Source organism: Callospermophilus lateralis, chromosome 1 (genome assembly GCF_048772815.1).
Source record: "Callospermophilus lateralis isolate mCalLat2 chromosome 1, mCalLat2.hap1, whole genome shotgun sequence".
Taxonomy (NCBI): Eukaryota; Metazoa; Chordata; class Mammalia; order Rodentia; family Sciuridae; genus Callospermophilus; species Callospermophilus lateralis.
In genome coordinates this window covers 89,818,216-89,833,375 of record NC_135305.1, presented here as the reverse complement: position 1 = coordinate 89,833,375, position 15,160 = coordinate 89,818,216, and the positions used below count along the sequence as shown (strand labels likewise).

The window sequence follows — 15,160 nt, the reverse complement described above, 5'->3', positions numbered from 1 at the left end:
TGAATGTTTCTTTTTCTCTTCCTTCCACAGCCCAGAAAGATACATTCTCATACTTGATATCCCATGGGGCTCTGGGGAGAACGGTTCATTCCTGGGGTCTGAGCTCACCAGCAATCCCCACGCTCCTTACTCTGAAGTCTCGTCAGTTCTTTTAAATGCTTTAGGATGGAATCTCTTCCTCTACAGATCTGTCATGAATCCTTCATGTACCCATGCTTGTTAAAAGAAAAAGAGTGAATATTTAGCTTAAGACCTTTAAGATTTAAACCAAGATCCAGGTTAAAAAAAAAAAATAGAAAGTTCTGGATCAGCTGACTCATTTACCAAAACAAAGATGTGTACTCCAATCAAAAAAAGCAGGTAGTCATTTAGTCCGATGTTGACTGTTTCCTGAATGCAAGACACTGCCCTCAAAGATATGAGGCACACAAGGTCCGGGAGAGGGAAGAAGGGAAGGGGAGCAAGAGCCCAAACGGAGGATCAGGCTTGCAAAGTCTGGGGACATTTCTCACTCAGAGCCAAGAGAGAAAGAGAACAGGCTGGGGATAATAGAGAGGAAGAAGCTGCAGAGCTGATCAAGGGAGAGGCGGTGGAGAAAGTCAGAAGAAGGACTTCATGATGGTGGGAGGCAGATACAGGAGGTCCGCACCTCCAAGCAAAGATGCTAGAGACATAAAGGAAGAAGCTGTCTTCATAGCCAAGGAATCAAGCAGAAACCTGAAGAAAGAGCCTACAGAATGGGAGGGAAATCTTTGTCACCTGCACCTCAGGTAGAGCATTAGTCTTCAGGATATACAAGAACTCAAAAAACCTAACACTAAAAAACCCAAATAACCCAATCAAAAAATGGGCAAAGGAACTGAACAGGCACTTCATAGAAGAAGTACAACTGTTCAAAAAATATAAGAAAAAAAATGTTCAACATCTCTAGCAATAAGAGAAATGCAAATTAAAACTACACTGAGACTCCATCTCACTCTAGTCAGAATGGTAATTATCAAGAACACAAGCAACAATAAATGTTGTTGAGGATGTAGGGAAAAAAGTTCACTTATTGCTGGTGGGACTGCAAATTGGTGTGACCACTCTGGAAAGGAGTATGGAGATTCCTCAGAAAAATTGGAATAGAGCCACAATTTGACCCAGTTATCCCACTTCTCAGTATATACCCAAATGACTTAAAATCAGCATACTACAGTGACAGAGCCACATTAATGTTTATAGCAGCTCAATTCACAATACCTAAGCTATGGAACCAATCTAGGTGCCCTTCAACATATGAATGGATAAAGAAATGTGTATATGTAAAATATTACTCAGCCATAAAGAAGAATGAAATTATGGTATTTGCCAGTAAATGAATGGAACTGGAGACTATCGTGCTAAGTGAAATAAGCCGATCAAAACCAAAAGGCTGAATGTTTTCTCTGATATGTGGATGTTAACACACAATAAGGAGGAAGAATGGAAGAATAGAAATTCATTGGATTAGACAAAGGGGAATGAAGGGAAGGGTATAGTGATTGAAATTGGAAAGGCAGTAGAATGAATGGGACATAACTTTCCTATGTTTATATATGAATACACCACCAGTGAAACTCCACATCATCTACAACCACAAGAATGGGATTCTAGTTAGAATAAGCTATAATCTATGTAGGTATAATATGTCAAAATATACTCTATTGTCATATATATCTAAGAAAAATAAATTTAAAAGTGAAAAAAGGAAAAGAAGAAGCTGAAGTAAATAAAATTCTTGGACTAATTAACTTTGGGAATCTGACAATGTTGACTCTCTTATTTTGGAGCATTTCAGATTGTAGACTTTTGGATTGGGGATGCTCAACCAGTAAAGTATGTGCAAATATTCCAATTTTGGGGTATGGGAGGCACTCAACCACTGAGCCACATATTCAGCCCTATTTTTTATTTTATTTAGAAACAGGGTCTCACTGAGTTTCTTAGAGCCTCACTTTTGCTGAGGCTGGCTTTAAACTCAAGATCTTCCTGTCTCAGCCTCCCAAGCCATTGGAATTACAGGCATGCACCACATGCCCAGCTTTAAAACACATCTTAACATAACTAGCAAAGGAACACTGTCCTTCACTCAGACATAATCTTCAATACAATTTTACCACCCAAAAAAAAAATTAGAAATAAAAACACAATTTGCAGAAGATGCACAAATGACTGCTAGACATTTAGATACCATTCAGTTTCAGAATACAAATGCCGGTAGAAACAAGATTTCCAAAAGGAAAATGGCTTGGGTGCAGGAAGATCCATATCTATTTACTTTCAATTGGAGTGGAAATTAAGACATCACCTATTTCAAAGTATTTCAGTAACATAAGACATATACCTTAAAATGTTCGTATCCTTGACCCACTAATTATCCTTTTATGAATTTAGCCTAAGAAATAACATTATTTTTGAAAGATGTTTGTCAAATTATTCATAATCATGAAAACTAAAAACATTAATTTTAAATACCAGAAAAATGATTAAATAAATTATGATAAAACAGTGGAATATTAGGTAGATATTAAGAATAATTTTTGCCAGGTATGGTGGTGCATGCCTGTAATCCCAGCAGCTTGGAAGGATGAGACAGGAGGATCGCAAGTTCAAGACCAGCCTCAGCAACTTAGCAAGGCTCCAGGCAATTTAGTGAGACTCTGTCTCATAATTTAAAAAAAAAAATTAAAATTTAATTTTAAAAAATAAGGGCAGGGGCCAGGTTCAGTGGCTCATTCCTGTAATCCCAGCATCTTGGGAGATTGAAGCAGGAGGATCACAAGTTCAAAGCCAACCTCAGCAACTTAAGAAGGCCCTAACTGACTCAGGGAGACCCTGTCTCAAAACAAAGAGTAAATCCCCTGTACTAAAAAAAAAAGGGGGTCAGGGGGGTAATATAGCTCAGTGTTAAAGCACCCCTCAGTTCAATACTTGATACCAAAAAAGGGAAAAAGAATTATTTTCAACAACGTTTTAGTGAAATGGATATATATTTACAATTCAGGTTGAGTATTCCTTATTCAAAATGTTTGACAAAAGAAGTGTTTCAGATATAGGACTTTTTAAAAATTTTAGAATATTTGCATAGACTTTATTGGTAGGCCATCCCTAATCCTAAAACTGAAATCTGAACTGCTCCAAAAATTTGAAATTGTTTGAACACCACACTCAAAACTTGGATTTTATAGAATTTTGGATCTTAGTTTTCCATATTAGGAATGCTCAAGCTGCATCATGTTAGATGAAAATAATAAGGATAGAAAACTGCATGTGGAAAGTGATCCTACCAAGTTATATAATTGCATATAAATATGGAAGAAATAAGTTGGAATATATTAAATATTGTTATCAGCGGCTATAAATTGAGTAGTACCACTAAATATATTTTTCAATATATTTAAATTTTTTATAATGAACATAAACTATATGTGGCACACAAAAATGCTCCATTATAGTTTAATTTGGATTTATTTTTAATAAATACACCCAAATCAATATGTTGCAATTGCCTGGAGAGAAAAAATGAAGTCCCTTTCATCAATGGTACTCAGTGCCTAGCACAATCTTTTAAAATTAATAAGTGACTTGGTTGGTTGCAGAGAAAAGAGATATGTAAAGATGGAAGGAGGAATGGACAGATAGTTGGAAAATTCTTCAGAGTTTAGTACAATAAGCATTTTTCCTGAAATTTTTAGAAGATGAAAGGGGTTCATCATCTGATAGAGCAGAAGGAGAAAAAAAAGAGAGAGAAATAGAAAGAACGGTTTTTGTAGGGACACAATGGGTTGAGAGGATTGAGCTAACTCTTCTATCAACTCTCAATACCTATTCCAAACTCCAAATGCTCCACTTTCTTAGATAGGAGAAAGCAACTGTTCAAAAGCTATTACACATTGTTGCCTCCATTCTACCAGGGGGATAAATCCACATTCACAAAGCCACTGAAATGCACGTCCAGGTGAACCCACCTCCTGTATAAAATCTCTAAGGAGGGCCTTTCTAAATGGATGTTCAGAACCCATCAGTGAGCAAGGTGTAGATGCACCCCATCAGATAAACATTTGTTCCCATCCATCTCTGGAGGCAGAGGCAATGAGAGTGGCTCTGTCTCCAAAACTATCACATTTTCTCTGTATATCTATAATTTGTTGGCAGAGAGAAGCGCTGGATCATAACATCTCCATTCTCCAGCTGTTATGAGGGTAACAGATCTGTGTTCTTCACCCACTCTGGCATCGCTGTGACATACACTTCCGCTGAACGCCCAAGGCTGAAATCTGGTCTGAGTTTAAACTTGCTTAGACTTGTGAACTTTGGAGAGAGGAAGCGTAATGCTTTTATTTTTTTATTGTGTTAATATCTCTTGCGTCGGATTCAGGGTTCCTTTTGGATGCTCACATCACCATTATCTCTCCCTTGAAATCTTTGGTCATTCTTCACCTCATAGACGAAATGGCATTTCCCAGTTTCAAATGTCTACAAACAGTCATGGATCACATCTCAAAATTATAGCACGTAGTAGGGTAGAAGGTAGATTGGGAGAAATAGCATATGGCTTTATTTTTGGACAGGTCAGGTTTTCTATTATTACTAGCTCCTTGACTTTAGGCAAAATACTAAACTTCTCAGAGTCTATTTTCTTCATCAAAAAAGAAGCCAACACCTCCTAGGTTCTACAAAAATTTTGGAAACTAACATTAAAGTACAATAGGTGCCTGGGCAAGAAGTACACATTCAGCAATATCATCTGTTATTATCAATAAGTCCTCTGTAAATAAATCATTTGTTGATCTCTTTTCAAATTGTGTTTTCAGATGAAAGCTCAAATGTCATAGAAGAAATTTCCTTTTCAATGATTCTCCCTATTGTGTTTATTATTATAATATGTTGGTGACTACCGGTATAGAAAAATAAGTTTATAGGGTACTTCAACTACAAATTATATAAAGAAATAATCATAACGAATTCTACAAGCTATAAAAATAAGATATATGAGGTTTAAAATTCAGGATGTGTTCTGAAAATGCATAAGGCAGGACTGAGCTAGGATTTAAAAATATAGGAGAATTATTCCCAAGATTTTTAACATAAAAAATTTAAGCCCTCTGTTGGTTTTAGGAATTTGCTGAAAGTACTATCTTATAACACAAATAACTCAACTATATTTATAAACTCTTAAAGATATGCTGTGAAGCCCTTGCCTCACTGTTTGTACCAAATCTAAACAAATATAACATAAAATGTGTCTAATCCACATCAAGTCCTCACACTGAAAGACCCACATTAAACCAGAGGCTGCAAAACCTCATAATTACTCCCACCATTGCCCTCTTCCTTCTAAAAATGCTATTAAGGCTCCACATTGTAGTGATCAATTACCATAGTAGGCAATTAACCCAGTTTTGCCTTAAAAACAGATCATTTTGATGACATTGCCTAGAAGCCAGAATTCAAAACCCCATTTCAATAACTGTATACTTAGAGATTCAACCTAATCAGAGTGGCATTTCAACAGACCTTCCGATAGGACTCTTAGCACAAGAGATAATCATACCCACTTAGATTTATTCTATAGAAAATATCAATATTCACAATCTATAATCCATCCAAAAACAAACAAACAAACAAGCAGAATACCAGCCATTTTTCTAAGCAAGTTGGAGGCCCCTCCTAGTGGCCAAGGGCTATCCAGCTCACCCTTTCAGGAAAAGATGGCTTTTTTATTGTTGTTCAATTGATTTCTCAAAAAGCAAGACCTTTTTGACCTCAGGTGATAGTACATCCATAATGCAAAATGAAACACTGCAGCAATTATATCAATATTTCAGACTAGTTTTGAAAAACTCCTCTGAGGCTTTTTGGCATACACAAGTTAGATAAACTGCCCACATTGATCTAATTCACTTGATAATTGCTCAATTCTCCAATTTACTGCCCAGATGTAGCCAAATCTCTCCCCATGGACAGAGACGATATAATGACAGCTTATAACTAAAATGCACCAAATTGCACGTATTACTTCAAGTAAGGCAGAGGCCATGAGAGAGGGTTCAGGCTTTGAGGGTCCCAAGTCCTCATGTCAGAGAAGAAATGGATGGTTGGGAATGTAACTTGGGTTACCGTGGCATCATGTGACTTCAGCAATAATGAGGAATTCCTCTGCTTCCTAACATAGGTGGTGTGATCTGATTTGGAGACACTGGAATCTGGAATGGCTGGGGGTGGGAGTCAGACATGTTCATTCTTCAGGGCAAGGTCAACTCTGAGGGTAGAGGATTGCACTCTCTTAAAAGCTCTTCCACAGCAATGGCCCTGATCACTGGCAACTGCTCTCTGCCACCGCAACTTCCTGCTGCCTAGAGATGTGGGAATCGCCAAGGCTTAGAGAACACTTTTCAAACAAGACATCCCCAGGGAAGTCCTACACATTCCACAGACCGCCATTTATAATAAGTGCTACTGCAGATGAACATAAATCCATCTTCGTTTCTGAGCTCCTCCATGGCAAGGCGCATCTCTCTATTCCCTGCTGACCTGGTAAAGATTAAAAATGTTCATGAGGGAGGGGAGAAGGGGAGTGGAGGGTGGGTGGGTAGGAGAATGGCAGCAACAGACAGAGGAGACAGGCAAAAGAAAGGAAGGAAAATAAAGTCAGCAATCATTCATTCATGAATTTAGCAATTATTATGAATGCTGATTATGTGCCAGGCACTGAAAAAATCAAAAGTGATCATTTTACCCTGTTGAAGTTAAATAAAGCCTTTGAGTAATCGTATAGTTCAAAACAGCAGTGGAGAAAATTTTAAATATTCTTTATACAAAGAAATGATAAATGTCTATGGTGATAGATGGGCCAATTAGCCTAATTATATAATTACACATTGTACACATGCATGGAACTATCACATTGTGCCCCAGCAATATGTACAATTACTGCATGTCAATTAAAAATTAAAATGTTTTTAAAATCATCACAATCAAAAATATCTGAATACAAACCATTTTAGATGTCTGGGAATTAAAGCATATGGTGCTATAAAAGGTTTTACCAATAGGAAATGCTCTGGTCTTGGGAGTCAAAGCAAGCATTTCTGAGGGAGGAATATTCCAGCCTCCAAGTGCAGGATGAAGATGTGCCCACCTACATAAGGGGGGAGAAGGAAGGGAAGGAAAGGGAAGAGAAGGGGAGGGGAGGGGAGGAGTCGGGAGGGGAGGAGAAGAAGGGAGAGGAGAAAATAACCTAGGACCACAAGGTATTAAACCAGTGTTCCTTAAGCTCTATTTGGCAAATGAATCCTCTAGGGATCTTGTTAAACCACAGGCTTCAATTCTATGGACCTGGAGGAGTGACAGAGACCCTGCATTTCTAACGAGGTCACAGGCAAGGCCTGGGCTGCAGGTGGGAGGCCACACTAGCAAGTGAGGAGCAAGAGGTCCTGTCTAAAGGCCAAAGCAGAAAAAACAAGAGAGGCCAATGATGAGGCCAGAGAGGTACACAGGGGCCAGGCCATCCCAGGCTGTGCAGGACATCTTCAGGAATGCAGGCTAGAGGGAAGCGGAGACTTCCATTTTCTTTGTTCTCTCCAAATAACTTTCCTCAGAGTTTCATTTTCCCTGGGAGACAGCGCTTTGCAATATCTCAAGTGTAAATGAGAGAAAAGGTGTTTATGGACTTCAAGGCTTCTAAGAGCCAATAAAGCACAGCTCCTTCATCACAGACAGCCCATTAACAACCCATGTTTATTAGTAAAAATCCTCTGAACTTAATATGCCTTTGTCAGCAAAAGTAATTGATCTTGGCCGGCTAATTTGGCGCGTTTTACACATTGAGGACCTGCCACTCTTTCAAGAGTATCCTGCAACTCCGTGGGCTATAATCTCTTCATTAAGTAATTTCCAAGAACTCTGAGCCCATAGGATTCCTAAAATAGTTTGGTTAAAAAAGAACACAAACATTCCTCATTGGCATCTTTGTCTTTGACCTTACAACCTTGAAGATGGGTTTTACAGAAATGTCTATGCCAAATGCCACCATCCTTATTTCCTGAACATTCAACTGAACAATGACACATACAGCTGTTTGCTGTGCAGCTGGCACGTAATAAAAAGTCAAGTTTAAACCCAGAGGAAGGAAATGTGTGCTTCAACCAATGCTTGGTATGCTTTATAAATTATTCTTTGGTTCAGACTCGGGAAGAAATCATCTCTCTATTTTAAAATTAATAAGGTACTTACGCTGAACACATTGCGTACAGAACACACTCAAATGTGACTCAGACAAGTATACAGAACAGCTAAAGGAATGCAAGTCATCACTCCTCTGATTAGCATCCAGGCTCTGGAGAAGCAATCCTCTTGGCTTTTTTTTTTTATTTATATAATGTGTAAGTGGGGATCATAAGGTTTAACAAGTGAGAATAAAAGCGCTGCATTTCCTAAATGAGTCATGATGATACTCACACCTAAAAATGTGAGATGCTCTGCTTCTGGAACTGGTACTAGCAAAGGGTTGTGAAATCCTCTCCAGATAGCTCCAAAGGTTAGCATGTTCTCAGCTGTCTGGAATGCCATATATACTGTCCCAACTAAAATCAGGATGTAAAATCATGTGTAAAGCATTTGTTTCATTAGCTAAGGCATTCATCTCAATAAGAGGAAGTGTTTTTCTGGTGGTCTACTATGCTATCATATCACAAAAACATGAGGAAACAAATCTTTCAGAAACTTGAAGAGTGTAAAGAAAGGGGTTGGATTTAAATTGAAAGCCACCAACATCAGCAATATTTACTTGACATTGAGGGACACCTCAAAGAGTTGGACCAATTAGACCAATGATATACAAGAGGGATGCTTCTTCCCACACGCATGACTCCAAGGGCAAACAGTCCCCTAATGATAGTGCAATATTGACCTGCAGTAGTTCCCCCAGGCAAGAGTGAGCTGGCCAGCATCAAAGAGCAGAACTGTCATAGTAAGGAAGAGAAAACACTAGTGTTTCTTAGTGTACCACAGCAAAAAACAGCAAGGAAAGGATAAGAGTGTCACACAGCAGTGCTCATGGCCATCGAGGATGGACAGAAGAACATACAAAGACATCCCCTTCCACAGTCAACATGGGGAGCAAGAAAATAAACCAATTACAGGGATACCATGGTGGTGCCTGCCTGGAAGTGTGTGTGTGTGTGTGTGTGTGTGTGTGTGTGTGTGTGTGTGTGTGTCTGCATGTGTCTGTGTGTGGGGGGGGGGCGGGTGTCTGGGTGTGTAAAGGGAAGGGGAAGGGGGCAGGGGCAGGTAAGCTAGCAAGTGAAAGGCCACAGACTCTCAAGAATAAAAACAAGAAAACTGCTGTCTCTGTCTAATAGGATCCAGTACTCAAGCAATTGGAGTGGAGTGGTAATAACCAACTTGGAAAGATCAAATACTCATCAGTTGAACAAGGAGAAGGAAGAACAAGGCAGCATGAAGACTGGAGACACAAGAGAGAGTAGTAGGTTTGGGAAAATGCTAGAGGCAGTGGTCTAAACATGCACATAGTTGCATACATATTCAGAGATCTAAAGATAGTAATGTGTATACATTTATGTGCATATATAAGCACACCTATGCATGCCTAGCTATTGTAGCTGACTCTGTTGCTGCACTCCCCCCGACACACACATCACACTCACTGCTACCACTTGAACACAAGGCCAGATTTCCAACTGCTAACACCTGTATTTCTTCCTCTGGCCACCTGAGTGGCGGGCTAGAAATGCTACCCAGTCAATGCATTCCTAGGAGAAGCCCCCAACCAATGACAGTTGGGAGTTGGTATAGAAATAACTCAGCTCTTTCATCACTTAGTAAGAAAATCATGAGGCATGAATTTTATACAGGTTTCCAGAGTTTCCCCAGCAGGATTAAGATCTGGTAATCCACACTGGTAGTTCATTTGATATCTTGGTTTATTTGTGCTGCTATCACAAAATGCTACCGATTGGGGAATTTAAAAAGAAACTGATATTTATTTCGCACAATTCTGAGACTGAGAAGCCCAATATCAAGGCACCACCAGGTCTGGTCTCTGTTGAGGTCTGCTTTTCCTGCTTCCAAGATGGCGTCTTCTCTGCATCCTCTGGAGGGCAGGAAGTCTGTGTCCTTATGTGGTGGTAGGAATGGAAGGGTAAGAGAGGTCAAACTTTCCCCCCAAGCCCTTTCATAAGGACACTAAGCCATTTGTGAGAGCTGATTTCCCCATGGCCTAATTACCACCTCTTAAGATCACCACAATGAGAAATAAAATTCAGCACATGGTTTTGGGGGGGGCATTCAGACCATAGCACTTGGTAACATACCCTCTACTGGCTGCCTCCCCTCCTTGTTTCATTTCCACATTCTTCTGTCAGTCTTTTTTATCTCCTACATAAACTATTTACATTCAAATAATTGTCTCAGGGTCTGTTTTTGAAGGAATCCAAACTTAGACATGTAAATATGTGTGTTTGGATTTGTATTTATATTCACACTTTTATATATATATATATTTGTTTATATGTGTGTATGTTTCTAGATAAATACAAATACAGTTTTACATACACACAAATATATATTCACATAAATATAGTTGGCCTTCCATATCCATGAGTACCACATCTGTGGATTCAACTGCCTACAGATGGAAAGTATTTGGAGAAATTTCTGAATCTGTACTGAACATACACAGACACAGACTTTTTCCCTTGTCATTATTCTCTAAACAATAGAGTATAACAATTATTTACATAGCACTTACATTGTTTTAGGCATTGTAAGTGATCTACAAATGATTTAAAGTATTTGGAAGATGTATGTAGGTTGTCAGTGATTATCACACAATTTGATATAAGGAACTTGCATCTGTAGATTTTGGTATCCACAGAGGGTGCTGACCCTAACCCCCAAAAGATACTGAGGGACAACTGTCCTATATATGTCCTCAAATGAATAAATGTTCTCCTTTTTACCAAAGCACATCAATTTATAATAGACCATCTTCTTTTGTCAGAGGAACCTGAAGCCTAATGTTCTGAATGGCCCCCACCCCATAATGGCCCCATAATAACCTCCCCAGCAGCATTTGGTCTCCTGCTGACCAGGGTGGAAGCCCTGCTCCAGTATTTCTCTCTCATTCAGAAAGATGGCACCTCACACCCCACACATGCTACCAGCCACAGTTACCATGCCAGCTGCTGGCTTACGCTGACGAGCCTCATGCCTGTCAGCTACAAAGCCAGACCATACATCTGCATTATTACATTCTCAAGCAGACACCTCCACAGCTGCAATCTCAAATCAAGGCCAAGTATTGCCAAGACATTAGGGTTTTATTTAGTGCACTACATCAAAAGATAGCAAAATGAAAGAATATGAAAGGCCAGGTTATTCTAATAATGAGCTTCAACAAAGTTTACACCTTAGATTTTTGTATTCATAAAAAGAAAAACTGCTCCAGGATCCTCCCCCACACCCAAGCCCACACATCCATGTCCTAACTTCAGGCGAGAACTCCAGCCTCTCTCCCACTTATTCTACTAGTAGAAAAGGTGGGCGTCAGAAATATAATCAAAAGCATAAGTGGCCCTTTAAGTGCTGAGGGTGAAACAGACAGAATTAGAAAAAAAATCCAGGACTGATAAGAATACAAGAAATAAGACTATAGACACGTAGGAATGGACATGTAGGTCTGGAAAGAACTCAGCTGGCAGGAAGGCTTGGGCAAGTGACGACATCTTTGGATTTTTACTTTGTCAACCAAAAATGAAAGCAGGACTTCCAAGGGCCTGAACTTGGCCCTAAGGTGTGTTTCATTCAGCATATGCTAAATGAAAAACAAATAAAATTCAATGCCTCAGTATATTTGGACCTGTGACCCCTGCACACATAAGGCCTGAGCTCATTTCTAGTTCCAAGGTTGGATTCCTTGGACTGATGTCATCAGTAGAACTTGAAGAACTCCTGTCCTTCTCACCACCTTAGAAGTTTCCTCCCTGAGGAGCTTAGCTATCTGACCTTGAAACACCTTGGTCAAAAGGCAATTTGTGCAAGCATACGTTTAAAATTTCCTCTTGATAAGTCCCTTATTTCTCCCTCATTCTACTCCTAGAAGAATGAGATTACGATGAAAATTACCAGAAAATGCTACAGCTTCCAATATGGAAGAAATAAAATTGAGAAATTGGCAATATTTGATAGCAAATAGAAATCATTTACATAAAAACAATAAGTCTATCTACCCAGCATTGGCAAGAAAAATAAGAGGTTCAACTGAAATATGCAAGGCAATGTTCATTTTCATTGGTAAATTATTTTTGTTTTTAATATATTACATAAATATAACATGTTTTAAACCCAGATATATAGACACATACACATTTTCCTTTCTTCCCTCCTCCCATCTCTTCCTTCCTTTTCCTCTTCTCCATACAAAAACCATCATCCTTGGTCATATTGGTTTTAATCTAGACTCTAGTTTGGATATGCATATGCTATAGGAAGAGCAAAAGATTTTAGAAAAGACTTGTAGAGAAATGATAAATGCTATAATTTATGATGATCCACATCTGATTCTGCTTTGGTGAAATTAGGATGCTAGAGTTCCCCATGTATTTTTTATTATTCTGCAATACCCTCTAAGTCACAAGTGCCTTGGAAAATGTATGTTTTTTATTACACAAGAGGGGAAAAATATATGGCTGCACTAACTCCCTATTGTAAATAACTTGGAGCAGCTGCTGAAGACCAGATTCCCCATCACCACCATCACCACTACCAAATTTAAAGTACATTAATTATAAAGATCCCTTTAAAATTGCTGCATGGGTCAACTTCCTCTTCTCATTCCTATGCATTCTGGGGATATTCTGAGTAAGTGGATTAAAAATCAGCAATGCTTAGAAAAGCAATCTATGGCTTTGTGTTACTAATCCATACTCTGCCCTGAATGGACACAGGCAATTTCCTCCCATCCATTCTCTGCAACTGTACCTGACCAGCTCTCACCCAACAGAATGCACTGAGCTGCGTACTTTTCCCTAACTGCTTTCTGTGAGCCTGCATTCAATTCAACAGCTGACTCAGCAAGAAGCTCCTCTGCCCTCAAAAAAGAACAGAAAATCCATGGTTTTCCCAAAAGGAGGCTGATGGAAGAAAATCAGCTGCTCTCTGTCACTCTTTGGAGCAGCAGTTCTTAATTGGAAGCGACTTTGTTCTCCAAGGGATACTGGGCAATATCTGCAGACATTATTGGTCCTACAACTCGGGTGAGGGGTACTCCTATGACCTAATGGGTTGAGGCTAGGCATGCTACTAAATACCCTACAGTACACAAGACAGTCCCCACCACCCAGAAGTACCCACCCCAGAGTGTCAGTAGTGCTGAGGCTGAGAAACCTGCTTCGGAGGAAAGAGCTTTTCCCTTGGTTGGAGAACAGAATAGAGAGAACCCAAGAGTCAGGGCTGCTATCAGTGAGTACAAGCATCAAGTAACCCGAAGGATCACCCTAGTCACAGCTACAGCAGGACTTACAACACAGGAACACTTGATACACTTGTTTCCTTCTGGATGAAATTCCTCTCCTTCCCGATACTGCACACCTTCAAACACACAGCCTGGAAAGTAAAGCAGAGGCCAGAATTAGGGAAGAAGTCTTCTTTCAACTTGATGTGATCCTTCCATCCACTGCTCACCTATCTCCCACCCCTACTTCCATTTCTACCCCAACAAGTGTCCTCCTGCACCTGTAGATAAGATTACTACATAATTTAAAAAAAAAAAAATAGAGTACAAAAGATTGGCACATTGTCATGGGACCAGAAACCCCAAAGATGCCAGGAAACTTAACAGTCAAACCCAAGGTGGCCCAACGACAGCCAAAGCACTACAGTGACTCCCGTAGTGAGCCTCTGGAGCTGTGTCAGGAACATGGCTGGAGTGGAAGTAATCCACCCTGGCAGATAGCCAATTTGAGATTCATACTTGAGATTCATACGTGGCTCTGACCCACCCACTGCACTAAGCAGAGGGCCAGGCACAAATGAAAGAGGGGCAGAAGAGGGCAGTAAATGCTCCATGGGTTTTCCACTCCACCCTGTATGTGTCCAAGTGGCTGTGGTCCCTCACAAGTTTGGCTAATAAAAGGATCAAAACTCAGAGTTGTCTCCTAGTCAGAAAGATGCTCAGGACACTGCCAATATTCTAAAGAGATGTCACAAATGACCTGAGGCACAGAGTGCCCAGCCGCTGTGTCCTTCACACCAGGAGAGGACTGTCAATAGCAAAACCACTTTCCTCACAAGTGCTTGGCCAAGATAGCTGGGGTCCCTTCCACATAGCAGACTGTGCAGGAAACAGAGCTGCTGGGGGGCAAAACTTAGCCGAGCAAGCTCTCATGAAGGACTGAGGAGGCGTGTTCAAGGTCTTCCCACTAAAACTGCCAGAAGAAGCCACCAAATTCTTGGAAGAGCAAGATCAAGAACATTTTCCCCAGCTGGCCTGACTTCTTGCCCCATCCTTCTTAAAGCCAAATATGTCCCTTCATTCAACAGAAAAACACATAGCCGTGTGCCACAAGCCTGAATTTGAATAGGTAGATAAAGTTGAACTTTTAAAAATATGCCCCAGGAATAAGACCTGTTTGATATACACAACCAGGGCTAGCAAAGAGCCACCTCTTTGGTGTTCTGGTAATATGGAAAAACTTGGTAAGCATGGTGCCCCCCAGTGACTGCACCTAGCACTGTTCATGAATGACAGACGATGCCCAGTCTCTCTCTCCAAAGGACGCTTCCAACAAAGTGTCTTCAATTCTTTTCTATGTTTGCACCTCTGATTCTGTGACACAGATGGCCAGACGGATAAACCACATAATCTACATTTAACAGCTTAAGTGAAGGAATTTCTCTGAGAATTCTGTTCAAGCTGTTCCCTCATGATCCGGCATCCTTGAGCAAAGAGTCAGATGGGATGGAAGGAACAGACAACCAAGAATGCCCTGAAATCTGTTTCAGGAAGAAACTGACCACAGACTGTACATGTTTGTCATTATGTGAAATACCATTCCCTGATCAATGACAGACGCCAGTCCTTCTGAATTAACAATCATACCCTAAGGCTTCCCTCGAC

At 40.0% G+C, this 15,160-nt stretch overlaps 1 protein-coding gene across 2 annotated transcripts in view; it reads right to left on the bottom strand.

Moving 5' to 3' along the window:
* The window catches only part of Bmper (BMP binding endothelial regulator), a 235,002-nt gene that overhangs the window by 157,596 nt on the left and 62,246 nt on the right, over positions 1-15,160 (bottom strand). For both annotated transcript variants that reach the window (XM_076863824.2, XM_076863834.2), the window contains exon 6: positions 13,565-13,647. In XM_076863824.2, coding sequence (XP_076719939.2) covers positions 13,565-13,647 — 83 coding nt within the window. The remainder of the gene's footprint in view (positions 1-13,564; positions 13,648-15,160) is intronic.